This window comes from Bos mutus, chromosome 21 (assembly GCF_027580195.1).
Source record: "Bos mutus isolate GX-2022 chromosome 21, NWIPB_WYAK_1.1, whole genome shotgun sequence".
NCBI lineage: Eukaryota > Metazoa > Chordata > Mammalia > Artiodactyla > Bovidae > Bos > Bos mutus.
In genome coordinates this window covers 46,803,987-46,819,260 of record NC_091637.1, presented here as the reverse complement: position 1 = coordinate 46,819,260, position 15,274 = coordinate 46,803,987, and the positions used below count along the sequence as shown (strand labels likewise).

Genomic DNA, 15,274 nt, shown 5'->3' with positions numbered 1-15,274 from the left:
TAGACGAACCTTTGTTGGCAAAGTAATGTCTCTGCTTTTCAATATGCTATCTAGGTTGGTCATAACTTTCCTTCTAAGGAGTAAGCGTCTTAATTTCATGGCTGCAGTCACCATCTGCAGTGATTTTGGAGCCCCCAAAATAAAGTCTGACACTGTTTCCACTGTTTCCCCATCTATTTCCCATGAACTGATGGGACTGGATGCCATGATCTTCGTTTTCTGAATGTTGGGCTTTAAGCCAACTTTTTCACTCTCCACTTTCACTTTCATCCAGAGGCTTTTTAGTTCCTCTTCACTTTCCGCCATAAGGGTGGTGTCATCTGCCTATCTGAGGTTATTGATATTTCTCCTGGCAATCTTGATTCCAGCTTGTGCTTCTTCCAGCCCAGCCTTTCTCATGATGTACTCTGCATAGAAGTTAAATAAACAGGGTGACAAGGTACAGCCTTGACGTACTTCTTTTCCTATTTGGAACCAGTCTGTTGTTCCATGTCCAGTTCTAACTGTTGCCTCCTGACCTGCATATAGGTTTCTCAAGAGGCAGGTCAGGTGGTCTGGTATGCCCATCTCTTTCAGAATTTTCCACAGTTTATTGTGATCCACACAAAGGTTTTGGCATAGTCAATAAATCAGAAATAGATGTTTTTCTGGAACTCTCTTGCTTTTTCGATGATCCAGCGGATGTTGGCAATTTGATCTCTGGTTCCTCTGCCTTTTCTAAAACCAGCTTGAACATCTGGAAGTTCACGGTTCACGTACTCCTGAAGCCTGGCTTGGAGAATTTTGAGCATTACTTTACTAGTGTGTGAGATGAGTGCAATTGTGCGGTAGTTTGAGCATTCTTTGGGACTGGAATGAAAACTGACCTTTTCCAGTCCTGTGGCCACTGCTGAGTTTTCCAAATTTGCTGGCATATTGAGTGCAGCACTTTCACAGCATCATCTTCCAGGATTTGGAATAGCTCAACTGGAATTCTATCACCTCCACTAGCTTTGTTCGTAGTGATGCTTTCTAAGACCTACTTGATTTCACATTCCAGGATGTCTGGCTCTAGGTCAATGATCACACCATCGTGATTATCTGGGTCGTGAAGATCTTTTTTGTACAGTTCTTCTGTGTATTCTTGCCATCTCTTCTTAATATCTTCTGCTTCTGTTAGGTGCATACCATTTCTGTCTTTTATCAAGCCCATCTTTGCATGAAATGTTCCTTTGGTATCTCTGATTTTCTTGAAGAGATCTCTCGTCTTTCCCATTCTGTTGTTTTCCTCTATTTCTTTGCATTGATCGCTGAAGAAGGCTTTCTTATCTCTTCTTTGGAACTCTGCATTCAGATGCTTATATCTTTCCTTTTCTCCTTTGCTTTTCGCTTCTCTTCTTTTCACAGCTATTTGTAAGGCCTCCTCAGACAGCCATTTTGCTTTTTTGCATTTCTTTTCCATGGGGATGGTCTTGATCCCTATCTCCTGTACAATGTCACAAACCTCCATCCATAGTTCATCAGGCACTCTATCTATCAGATCTAGGCCCTTAAATCTATTTTTCACTTCCACTGTAAGAGAAACCCAAGTAAGACGGTAGGTGTTGAAAGAGGGCATCAGAGGGAAACACACTGAAACCATACTCACAGGAAACTAGTCAATCTAATCACACTAGGACCACAGCCTTGTCTAACTCAATGAAACTAAGCCATGCCCGTGGGGCAACCCAAGATGGGCGGGTCATGGTGGAGAGATCTGACAGGACGTGGTCCACTGGAGAAGGGAATGGCAAACCACTTCAGTATTCTTGCCTTGAGAACCCCATGAACAGTATGAAAAGACAAAATGATAGGATACTGAAAGAGAAACTCCCCAGGTCAGTAGGTGCCCAATATGCTACTGGAGATTAGTGGAGAAATAACTCCAGAAAGAATGAAGGGATAGAGCCAAAGCAAAAAGAATAACCAGCTGTGGATGTGACTGGTGATAGAAGCAAGGTCCGATGCTGTGAAGAGCAATATTGCATAGGAACCTGGAATGTCAGGTCCATGAATCAGGGCAAATTAGAAGTGGTCAAACAAGAGATGGCAAGAGTGAATGTCGACATTCTAGGAGTCAGCGAACTGAAATGGACTGGAATGGGTGAATTTTATTACATGCTAGGTCACTTATTAGATAAAAGTATTAGGAACACAGACTTATTCATTATATTTACTTCACATATAATAGAAATATGAAGGCTATTAATTAGTCATGTTCATCTTTTAAGCATATTTTAGAAAATAAAGCTTACTTGTTTGGGTTTAGCTCAAGACTTTTATAAACTGTAAAGTGCTGAACAAGTCTAGTAATAAAATTCGTTCTGGAAAAATACACCATATTTTAATTTAAAGTAAGATTCAGTTATGTAAGCATTAGTAACAGATGAGTATAGTGAATTACCTCTTGACTAAATATACAATTATGAACTTCTAAAATCTTACAAAATCAAATTCAAAGTACCTTTCAAGAATGCATTAAAGTTCAAAGCCTCCTTTGTACTAAACAATGTTTCTTTGCATTTTCTAAAAAGGCAATAAAAAAGTTCTATTCCAGTTGTAAAATATTTTGGCCTAAATTAATTAGACTGATTAATCCTTGAGAATGGCAACACAGATTTGCCCTATCAAGTGAGTTTCAAGAAAATATTAAAGGATGACATTAACAAATGTTATAAATTGAGAGTCCTCAAACGAAAGTAGTGAAATCAATGTGTAAATATAAACTCTGATTTTGGTCTGTTTCATAATGTAAACTGTTTTCCATAAAACACAATCTGTACATTTGTCATTTAGTTTTGAAGATAAATGTCATTTATTTTTGAAGTTGAAAAATAACAAAAAGACTTTAGACCCACATATAAAAGGTATTCTTTTTATCCTTTTCTGAGACGCTGACCTGTATATTCATTTAAAAATGAACACCACATCTTTACGTTATTAAATCTTTGTTTTGATCTATTAGTATTCACCAAAGTGCCATTTTATAAAACCTCACACTGAATAGACAAGGCTGGAGGTGACCATCTGCAGCTTTAGAGTCTGTGTTTGAATTGATGAAAAGAGCTTTGTGTTTTCATTGCCAAGTTTGATTCTTCCAGTCATTAGGCATTCCCCTCAGATCACATCAATGAAGCCGTACTCTCTTACACCCATGTGTTAAATTCTCTTCTCCTCATGGTTTCCTTTGCCAGCTCTACTCAAGAATGACTACTGGGCCTTAGCCACATTCTTCTCACAGCTGTGTCAAAAAGAGCATCAGAAAGTCTTCTTAAAACCCATATGTGTATCTGGTCAGTTCTCAGTCTTAGGGTCACCTCACATTGTGGTGTGATTATACAGAGATTCATTCTTGTTCTTGAACTGTGCTACTCCCATCATTCTGGGAAAGATTAGGCCCTCCAATCAGTAGTAGAGAACTTCTTGGGACACTGATGTGAAATACACATAGCTCAGAAAGCAGATTAGTAAACTAAAGAAGGTGACATTTCAAGATTTTGAGCATGTTTATGTTATTTTTACCATTATGTAGCTTGTCAAATGGTGTAACACAAAAAGAAAGAAGACATACTTTCACTATGCTTTTGGATACTATTGTATGTGAAGGAAAAAGTTGAATGATGATGCTGTTCCAAGAACTATTAGTTTGAATGCTATACATGTCAAAGTAATTAAAAAAATTAAAATAGTTAAGTTCAGTAATAGGTTCCAAAATACTATTTACTATATAAAAATTTCACTTCTGGTTAGTCTTTCCATAGGAACAGCTAATGAAGTAATCTATAGTAGCAAAATTATTCTTTTCTTTATACTTAGGTTAAGAACTGAAGGAAAAAATGATATTTGTTGAGTTGCTCAGGAATATATTAATAAAACAATATAAGAAAGAAAGGAGGAGGATTTTAGCTGCTATTATACACTATATTGCTACAGAATGCATTCTTTTCTCTGTAAATGTAAATGATGAAGAATGAAGTTTATGCGAGGACTGTGTTTATGATTTCACTATCAGACAGAGTTACCGTGAAAGAAACAATATTCTTTCATTTATAGAGGGCCAAATGTGCACTTGGGAAAAATCCTTTAGTGGGGGATATAGACAAACATGAAATAATGGGAAGAAAGAATCAAACATGGAATCTTACAATCCAAGTAAAATTTGTATTTCTAGTTGTTCTTGGGTTCAATTTAGAATTTTTCAATTATATTCTGGGAATAAATCCTATATCTAGTAAAGCAGTATACAGCAGACTTTAGATGAATACACTGACAATTTATTAAAAAAAAACAGACCCTGATTTATGCAAGCATGTAAACATTCTCTGTATCAATAGATAGATACATTATATCCAATCATCTGTGCTTTTAAGAGTAGAGAAAGCAAAAGAGGAATTTCTGAATGAGTTTTCAAGTATAATCAGGTTGAGCAACATACAGGCAGGACGATGAAAACTTTAAAAAATCGAATTTCTACAATAGCTTCCTTTTTTTCCTTGAGTACAAAAGAAGTATGTAAAATATTTAGTGGTTGGTGATATTAAGTACCTTTCCTAGGAAGTTCAAATCACTTTATATATCTTATTTTTATCAATTCTAAAACTATTTTCAGGTAAGATAGATGAGTTCTCCTATCTTTATGAAGTACCCTGGGGTCAAGGGTTAAACAATTAAGAAGGCTTTTAACTGGAGCTAAGAATAGAAACCTAGGAAAATGGTACTGATTAGAGCATAAGACCACTCTAAGGAATTTACATTTCATGTATATGCATGAAAATCACAATAGGACATCTCTGCAGTGTAAGAACTCTCGTACTTTTTTCAGCTTGTCAAGTTTCAGTTAAAGTGTACTTGATCATCATTAAGTGTGTCCTATAATTTCCCTAATAAAGGTCCATATAGTCAAAGCCATGGTTTTTCCAGTAGTCATGTACAGACATGAGAGTTGGACCATAAAGAAGGCTGAGCATCAAAGAATTGATGCTTTCAAATTATGGAGCTTGAGGAGACTTTTGGGAGGCCCTTGGACAGCAAGGAGATTTAACCAGTCAATCCTAAAGGAAATCAACCCTGAATATTCATGGGAAGGACTGATGCTGGAGTTGAAGCTCCAATACTTTGGCTATCTGATGCAGAGCCAACTGACTGGAAAAGAGCCTGATACTGAAGAAAAGACCTGAAGAAAAGACCCTGAAGGCAAAAGAAGCGGGCAGAAGAGGATGAGATGGTTAGATGCATCACTGACTCAATGGACATGAATTTGAGCAAACTCTGGGAGATAGTGGAAGACAGAGGAGCCTGGTGTACTGCAGTGCATGGGGTCGTAAAGAGTCAGACATGACTTAGTGACTGAACACTAATAAATAATTTCCCTAAAATAATAGGAACTCGTATTTTTTATTTCAATTACTGTAACACTGGGATTAATAAAAAACAATAAAAATTCCTGCATTTTAGTCTTAAAAAGAAACTATATGAGTCTCTTATTCAACACTTCTATTCTTTTTCTCTCATTCCTCACATGATCATCTGAAATGTGTTTTATCTATCTTAGTAGGCTGAGATGAATACTAGTCCAACTCTAGATCACCTAGTGAAGACAGACTCCGAAATGAAGAAGCCAATTAAATGTAAGAAGTCATGTTGTGATTTAACTTTTTAGGCCCTACTTTCAGGCTGTTTATGATTCATTCCATAAAATTAACTATAAAAGGGAACTTAACAGGGACAGGGCAGATACTTAGGTTTAGAGAACCCCTCTTCTTCTTTACCCTGGATCTTTTACTTTCCACTTCATTGGAATTTCTCAATTTTAATAATCACAGATTAATCCTTCCCTGGTAGAAAGAAATGAGCTAGACAATTAAAACTATGTTTCTTTTTCATGTCAAAGTGAGACGTTCCTTGAAGATCAAGGTATAAGCCTCAATTCTCTAGTTTTATAAAGAAATGAATATAATCATATCACCTATCAAACATGGTAGGTATTTCTGTATATAATAAAAGTAGCTCTAAGGAAAGCTACTTTATGTACTCAGTGTGTAAGAGAGGGGATCACTATACAAATATATAATGGAATTAAAGTTTTTATAAAATACATACTTGTTTGATAGAGTACAAGATGTATTTCATAAGTTAAATAGGTATTTAATTTAAAAACATGTGTTATGATTAAAAAACCCAGAACATTAAATTCTTAAAAAGCATATCATGTGTTCAAGAATAAAAATTAAGCACGTTAGATCATGTATATTTTGTGATGACTGTTTAGGAAGCATCTGAGTCCATTTTCCATATATAAAGGACATAAAAAAACTATATCTAATTACTTCTAGATTTAGAAGGTGTTGTCCAAAGCTGATGGGGGTGTTCAGTTGTACATAAACTATCACAAATAAATTAACTATTTGACTTATTATTTGCTGAGGTACATATCATATTTCACAGAGCTTTTAAAATCTCAAATATAAAAACGATTGTGAAGAAATTTCCAGAAAAGTTTCAAATCCTCATTTACTAATAATACTAATAAATCCAAGTAAACTTTCAACATTTTATTAAATATGGATTTAAACCTTATGCTGAGTTGAGAATTTAAGAAGTGTACTCCTTGATTCAATTAACAAGTATCATATTTACAAAGCATTCACAGTACATCTAGTATTGCTTTGCAACTTGTAGTCCAACCAAGAATTTACAGGGAAAATAGCAAGATAAAGTTGGCAAGAAGTAGAATAATTTTAATGAAAACACAGTATTAATGCAACTATGTAAAAAATTCATTGACGCTTTTCACATTAAACTTTGTAAAACTATTTGAGCAGAATCACTTATCATTATAGTTAATATCAGATTCTGGAACTAGCAACAAAACTATAAAGTTTAGTGGTCTTTTGATGAAAATTGTAGGTTTTTTTTTTTTAAATAATAGTACGCTTTAAAAAAAAAAAAAAAGTCAAGAAACTGGAAATGCTCTGTTCCCCTTCCCAGCGCCCAGAGTCATCTACCCTGTTTTATAATTCAACCTGCAAACAGATTAAGCAGCTAAGTTTGTGGAAAGTATGTTTGCTCTCCGCTAAGAACCGTTGTGTGACACTATGGCGACTCCCCTGATACCTCAAAGTGAACTACAGACTGCTCTCACTCATCAGCAGGGAAACCAGGCTGAGAATTCACAACTTCTTTGTAACTTCAACTTCTTCATAGAAATCAGTATTTGGCCAACGGCAGGAAAGACTTTTATTAGCTTTACATGCTCTTTTCTTTTTTTTTTTTTAAATAGCATTCAAAAGCCACAGGATGCCCTATATTTCAGAAAGAAATGTTTTATGCTGATTTTTGAAATTTTAATTATGCAATTAAAAATTAGAATGCCTGCAAATGTTAAGTAACTGATTTTTTTAAAGTACAGAAAGAAAATTCTAAATAGTTGATACATTTTTCTTCTTGAAGATATATTAAAAGCTTACAATTTTAGTCCAACCTATTCATTATATAGTTATAGTTTATGAGGAAATAAACATCAGTGTAAATTTGGCCCACAGTAAAGATGGTACGTGATGAAAGTTATTTCATTTTAAAACCTAGATCTTTGAGAGGTTTTCTAACCACATCAGTCTGGCTGTAAATACTTTTAGGTAACTGTGTAGCTTAAATACGTTAATTACAGTAAAATATATTTAAAAATCCCTTTGGGAACTTTTGCTGTAGGCCAGAAGAAGTGTATCTGTAGATGGAAAGACAGGTGGAAAAATACAGCACAAAGAATCAGATTTTATAATCGCTTGTGATAAAAACATCATTTAGTGGACTAGTGCATCAGTTTTCTTTTAAATAAATGAGGACTATGGAAGGTCTAGGCAAAACTATTAAGAGAAGTTTTTTATAACAAAGATCTCATGTTCTTAACCTTTTTTTTAGCCTCCATGTAAATCTCTGCATCCAGGATTGGCAAAAAAAAAAAACCAAACCCTAAAAGGCAAATCACTATGTGCTCTTCTTCCACAAACATATACATTTAAAAGAGACCTACCTAAGGAGAGTAATGTTGAAGGCAAAGGAATGGATTTCCATTGGTGAAATTTTAGGTATCACCCAGATACCTGGGCCAAGAAGTTATTTTTGGTTTGTGAAGTCTGGCATTCATCACATTTTACCCTATAAGTGACTATCTGCCTATAAATATTGGCTACTTTATGGATAGTAATTCTGTACAACTTTCCTTTCCAAATATACTCAGGTTAAAAAACTTAAGAAAAATATTTACTCAAACAAATAAAATATACATTTAAAATACAATTATTAGAAATAGTGGTCTCTCTGTCCTATTTACTGAAGATTTCAGGTCTTTTAAATGTAATTAAACTTGATGGAAGTCTGTGGTTAGAACAAGCTGATCACTAGCAAGTGTGTGTGCTCAATTACTCAGTTGTGTCTGACTCTTCTGTGACCCATGGATTGTAGCCTGCCAGGTGCCTCTGTCCATGGGATTCTCCAGATAAGAATACTGGAGTGGTTTCCATTTCCTCCTCTAGGAGATCTTCCTGATCCAGGGATCAAATAAATCCCTGTCTCTGTGTCTCCTGCATTGGCAGGTGGATTCTTTACTACTATGCCACCAGGGAAACCCTTTTCTGTCATTATATCAAACTATTAAATTGTTCTAGTCTGGCAAGCCACTCCAGTACTCTTGCCTAGAAAATCCCATGGATGGAGGAGCCTGGTAGGCTGCAGTCCATGGGGTCGCTACAAGTTGGACGCAACTGAGTGACTTCACTTTCACTCTTCACTTTCATGCATTGGAGAAGGAAATGGCAACCCACTCCAGTGTTCTTGTCTGGAGAATCCCAGGGACAGGGGAGCCTGGTGGGCTGCTGTCTATGGGGTTGCACAGAGTCAGACATGACTGAAGCGACTTAGCAGCAGCAGCAGTAGTCTGTATGTTCATAAGCATTTATAGAGTACCCACTTAACAGCTGGCATCTGTGCCAAGTACTTGGAAGCAATGGGGATACAAAGATGAACAGAACACCATCTATGGCTTGGAAAAGCTCCATGATGACTAATTTTGCAGGGATCAGAGTAGATAGGATACAGATATACAAAGCAATTTTAACACCTAGCTGATTGAGACTTCTAATAAGGGTATGGACTGAGTATTATGAAAGCATTAAAGAATGGAAATATAAAGAAGCATCATAGGGGTAACATTTAGATCAGAATTTAAGGAATACAAAAATCTGGCAAGGCACTAAAAGGGAGGAATATTTTCTAAGAAGATGAAATGGCATGAGCAGAGATACTGTGGTAGGGCATCATGGGGGAAGATGATACTAAAACAATGGGAGAAGCCCAGTGATAGGCCTCCGGCACCCCACTCCAGTACTCTTGCCTGGAAAATCCCATGGATGGAGGAGCCTGGTAGGCTGCAGTCCATGGGGTCGCTAGAGTCGGACATGACTGAGCAACTTCATTTTCACTTTTCACTTTCATGCATTGGAGAAGGAAATGGCAACCCAATCCAGTGTTCTTGTCTGGAGAATTCCAGGGACGGCGGAGCCTGGTGGGCTGCCGTCTATGGGGTCGCACAGAGTCAGACATGACTGGAGCGACTTAGCAGCAGCAGCAGCATAACATGCTAAGTTGTTTAAACTTTAACTTGCAGGGGTTGAAGAGTCCCTGAAAGATTTAAAATAGGGAAATAATATAACCTGATTAGTGTTTTAGAAAAATTAACTCTGGTGGCGGTAAGGAAGACAAATTTTGAGAGAGCTACAGGCAGGTAAACTAGTTCTAAGATTATTTCAATAGTCTAGAGGAATAATTATTTCAACAGCCATGAGGGATGATGAGGGCCTGAATTAATGACATTAACAAGGGAAGAGTGGTGGGAATCAGAAGACACTTAGGCAGTAGACAACAGAGACTGATGGCAACGTGAACGTGAATGACAAGAAAGAGTGAGGGAAGAAGGAAAGGGCTGACACTTTTGAGGACTATGATGGAGACAGGAAATACAGAATGGGAGGGCTTTATTTTCAGAGCAGTAATTTTTCACCAAAAATATCTATGACACAGAAGACTGTGATTTAATTTTCTAGGATGTTGGAGAAGACTTGGTAGAGAAAAGGCAGTTGATGGGTTTGATAAATGTGGTGATACTAACGATATAATTTGCAGAATGCTACAGTAACTGATTACAAACTAGGCAATTTTACATACTATCCAGTTTATTCTTCACATAAACTCTCCCTGTGAAGTCAGTGTAACTGTCCAAATTTTTTCACTGAAAAAATTTTGCTTCAGGGGTTAAGTAATCTGCCCCAAATCTGACAGGAAATAAGTAGAAAAGCAGGGACTCAAACACAGGTCTGTCTGATTTGACTACAAATCTTGACTATCTTCTACACTGCAGCGAGTCTCATAGGACGAATACAGTTCTCATGGAGGAAAAGGGCCAAAGGCTCCAAGGAGAGAGGCCAACATATATAAAGGCATTTAGCCCTGAAAAGGTAGTGCCCTTCTGAAGAGTGAGACAGCGCAGTGTGAGTGAAATGACAAGAGGAGGGACTATGCAATACACATTGTTTTAAAAGCATCACATGTATTACCTCATCTAATTCTTACAACATTATGAGGTAGGACTATTACTATCCACATTTTATTGTCCACATCAGCATAATGTTTTAAAATAAAATGTCCTAGTTCACATACCTATACATTCTGAATCCAGAGCCTGAGATTTTAAATTAACATGTTGAAGACGTATGAGCATTTTTACTTATTTTACCATGATCATATACTAGTTTTATAATAGTTAGGAATGAGCTGGTGAATTTAATATTTCGGAAATTACTGGTGATCTTAAGAAGAACAATTTTGGTATAAGAGCTAACCATAGTGTATTGAGTAGTAGACGAGCTAATGGGAATTGAAAAATTAGAGTGAATACAGATCAGCTATTTAAGAAATTTAGTTATGAAGGGAAAGGGAAAATGTGAACATTTTTAGTTTAAATTTTGATTATTGCCTCGAATACTGATATATTTACAAAGGACCTTCAAAAATAATTGCTAGTAACAGTAATTCAGATTATATAGAGGATACTAATACCATCTAATAACATCTTACAAATTGGCTTCCTGGAAAGTTATCATCTTATATCCAATAAAATAGGCTGATGCCCACCATAATGTGATGAAGATACACTGCACACTTGAGGGCAACTAGAGATGAAAGACAGTGTATATAATATGAAAAGGAAAGCCTGATAATACTTCCTCTAGGTCTGATTGCTAGAAATCAGAATAAAAGATTTAACATTTAAATTAAAATTTAACATTTAACTCTGGTAACTGACATAATTTTTGCACTTAAACCCTGTCCATGATTGGTGCCATTTCCAAGTCTTGATTTGTCTGTTGTTAAATGTGAAAAATAAGGGCAATATCACTAGTTTTTCAAAAGGTTAAGCATTATAAGAGAAAATGTTATTTCTACTTCTTGGGGTACAAAGTTATTTCTTTTTTTTTTTTACTGTATTTTTTTAAATTTAAATTTATTTATTTTAATTAGAGGCTAATTACTTTACAATATTGTATTGGTTTTGGTTTTGCCATACATCAACATGAATCTGCCACGGGTGTACACATGTTCCCAATCCTGAACCCCCTTCCCACCTCCCTCCCCATACCATCCCTCTGGGTCATTCCAGTGCACCAGCCCCAAGCTTCCTGTATCCTGCATCAAACCTGGACTGGCGATTCGTTTCTTATATGATATTATACATGTTTCGGTGCCATTCTCCCAAATCATCCCCACCCCCCCCCCCACAGAGTCCAAAAGACTGTTCTGTACATCTGTGTCTCTTTTGCTGTCTCACATACAGGGTTATCGTTACCATCTTTCTAAATTCCATATATATGCGTTACTATACTGTATTGGTGTTTTTCTTTCTGGCTTACTTCACTCTGTATAATCGGCTCTAGTTTCATCCACCTCTTTACAAAATAATAAGATAGCTGATGAGATTTAAAAATGAAAGCTGACAACATTTCCAAATATTTTAGAAATCTAATACTCTTTGGGAAACACAATTTTAGGGGATTTTAGTTATGTAAAGAAATTGAAGGATTGCATGTAAAGAAAACTTTGAAATTTAAAGTATTTGTAGCTTTTAAGCAAGTTGATCCAAAATAGATCTTGACTGTCAAAAGTTACTGATTTGTAATTGACAATGAAATGAGATAGACCTAAATATCTATCTTGGTGTTCTTAGAACATTAATATTTCATTGTGAATAATTATAGACAGTTGCTGGTCAAATATAAACTTAATCTTTAAACCTATAAAAATATAATATTATAAATCATAAGTTTCAAGGTAGAAGACATTGCTTTAAAGATTAATATGCAAAATTCCTAATCTGTTTTAAAAAAGTCTTGACTGCATATGTACCTGACCTTGGGCTATGAATCAAGATATAAGATATAATTTCAGGAGTGTGAGGGAAATGTTTGAGACCTATTTTCAAATAAGAAGTAGTGAGAAGTAAGAAATCTTGAAGTTAGCACTTACACTTCATACTGTAAAAATGAAAAAAACTGCTAAGGAAAAAGGTATGTTTTAGAACTCTTTGTCTTAGAATTTAGTGTCTTAGAATTGAATGCGATTAGGTGTGTAAATGATGCAATGCTGTTCGCAATACATAAAAAAAAGGCTCTGTTAAAATGACAAAGTTCTATTACTTTAAAGCTGCCTAAGAAAATTCTGCTACAGTGTTCAAGTCTCATCAATTAACAAGCGATTTCATTATATGGTAAGTTATTTGTTATCATTTTGCTAGCTATCATTAAAGACTGATTATGCAGCTTTATTTAAATCTGAATAAAAATGCAAAGATTATTTAAAATAAATATCATGCACTATGAAAGCTGTGTTGAATTCTTCAGAGGAACAACACAAGAAAACGAATTTCACTGTACTGGATTCTATGTACCTAGAGGTCTCAAACTGCAAGATCATAGAAAATTTCAGCTCAGGCAGGATTACTTTGATGCTAAATGAATAAAATTAGTAACTTGCCCATCTCTTCCCTTTGCTAGTAACTTCATGCAGTACCTATGAAATGATTTTTATCGTATGGCCTCCATGAACTCACAAAGATCAATTACTAAGTTAAAAAAAGTTAAACACAAACAAAAATAAAAGTTGTTTGCCCTAAACAGTAACCACGATTCCCAAATAAATGACTTTTTGACCCCAAATTTAAATACAACACGTAGTCTAAACACGTGCATTTGGCTCAATCCACTTCTGTCTGAAACTATTAATAGCATGAATACATATTACTTAGTTGCCAAAACAAAGTGCTTTTGCCTCATTTTGTTTCGTACTTTTGAAATAATACAAGATCATTTTACTTACTTCTGAACTTTATCATTGGCCGTTCGGGAGGCCTCTACAGCATGCTGAAGCTCTAATTCCATGTTTGCTCGATCTGTCAGAGCTTGCTGCAGTTGGGTAGCCAGTTCCTCATTTTGTTGTTGAGTGATGGAAACAATATTCTCTCTATTTTTTAAAGCTTCTTCATAGGTACTAAGTGTAAGATTAAACTGATCCTTCAGATTTTCTTCTTGGGATAAAGATTTGTGTAAACTGAGAAAATATAAAAATAAAAAAATTTAAACATAAATATGTAGGCTTACAGACCAATAATCTATTAAACAAAAAGCTCCAGTTAGAAAGATCCATTTCTAAAAATCAATAAAGGCATACTTAAATGGATAAAGTAATTTTTATATCATAATATTATACTTGATAATTATCCATTTCTCTGCTTCTAAGCTGAAAGCTACCCAGACAAATGATTATCTTTGCTACCAAAGCATACAAAAAGATGCTGTAAGATGTTAATTTAATTATATCAGTGTAAATATTACATTCAATTTTCTTTAAAAGGAATAGCAAAGAATTGGAAAATAAAGTATCTCTAGGTAAATAAAAGAATGTAATAAGCTGACTGCAAAGAAGTGAGAAGTAAGAGAATGGGCATCAGTTTAGTAGATCCAGGGTCTAATTCAGCTGAACACTTAATGAGAATGAATGAGGTTTGTACAAATACTGATCAGCCTTATACACAGCATTTTCTACTTGTCACAGTTGAGATATGAATGAGGTTAAGATTACCAGTCAGACCGCACAGAAATAATATGTATTCAGATATATTTTCTTTTTGTTAATGAATCTTACTCCAAATACACCCACTCATTAAGTCATACAGAGAAACAGCATATAAATTAAGACCAAATGAATGCAGAAGAAAACGCAGACAAATAGAATCCTAAAATGCTAAAGGTCAAATCTTTGATATGTCATTACATCTACCACCTGAGGTTATTTTGAAATGGCACCAAGCACCTCACTCAATTAAATAAAGACATTTTGAAAATATAAATATTTAATAAGGGGAAATTTAAAATCCACACAGGAGATGTTCTTTTTTTATTAAATAAAATCATTTCAGTATATGCATACAAAAGAAATGTCGATGGGAGACTCGAAGTAAAACAACCCAACTATATAATACAGATTGATAATGTTGAAAGAAAGTAATCTAATCCTTAAAGCTGCAGAAAGCTTGTCAGGGAACTTTAACTCTGGCTGAATATCTAGCCTAGTACTTTATCTAAAACTTTTCCAACTAAAGTAATGATAAATTTCTTCTTCTTGATTTCACAACCTATACACCTCTCCAAGGTGCTCACTTTGGAGAAGGTGTCACAAGGAAATAAGATGGACCTGAGGCAGGGACAGTTAGCACACCAAAAGAAATCATTCCAGAATTCAACTTAATCTGGAAGAGAGAATGCTGCTACACTGTGGTCTAATGATCGATTACTGTGTATGAATAGAAATGGTGCATGGTGCCAGATTGGCGGAGTGCGAGCAAAGTGCCTTCCTTTGTGCTTTTTCACCTCCTTATTTATGTATCTAACTCTTATTTCATTCTTCTTTCTACCAATCCATGTACTTAAAGACTTCTGTCTCTTGCTCATTTTCCTATTCTTTCTCTGTCCTCTCATACTTTCTACATTCTTCCAACTTCCAATTTCTTTCAATCCACTCTTTTTGTTTACTTGAAAGATCCAAGAAAGGAACTAAAAACAAAACAAAACAAAACCGCTAAAAGGTCTATGTTCTTTACTTTTAAATGTCAATTACACTTTAAATTATATACTGTGCACAAATCTAAAACATT

At 35.2% G+C, this 15,274-nt stretch overlaps 1 protein-coding gene across 5 annotated transcripts in view; it reads right to left on the bottom strand.

The window, feature by feature from the left end:
* MIPOL1 (mirror-image polydactyly 1) overlaps positions 1-15,274 on the bottom strand; it is a 360,714-nt gene that overhangs the window by 57,557 nt on the left and 287,883 nt on the right. For all 5 annotated transcript variants that reach the window (XM_070358754.1, XM_070358755.1, XM_070358757.1 and 2 more), the window contains one exon: positions 13,441-13,671. In XM_070358754.1, the coding sequence (XP_070214855.1) occupies positions 13,441-13,671 (231 nt within the window). The remainder of the gene's footprint in view (positions 1-13,440; positions 13,672-15,274) is intronic.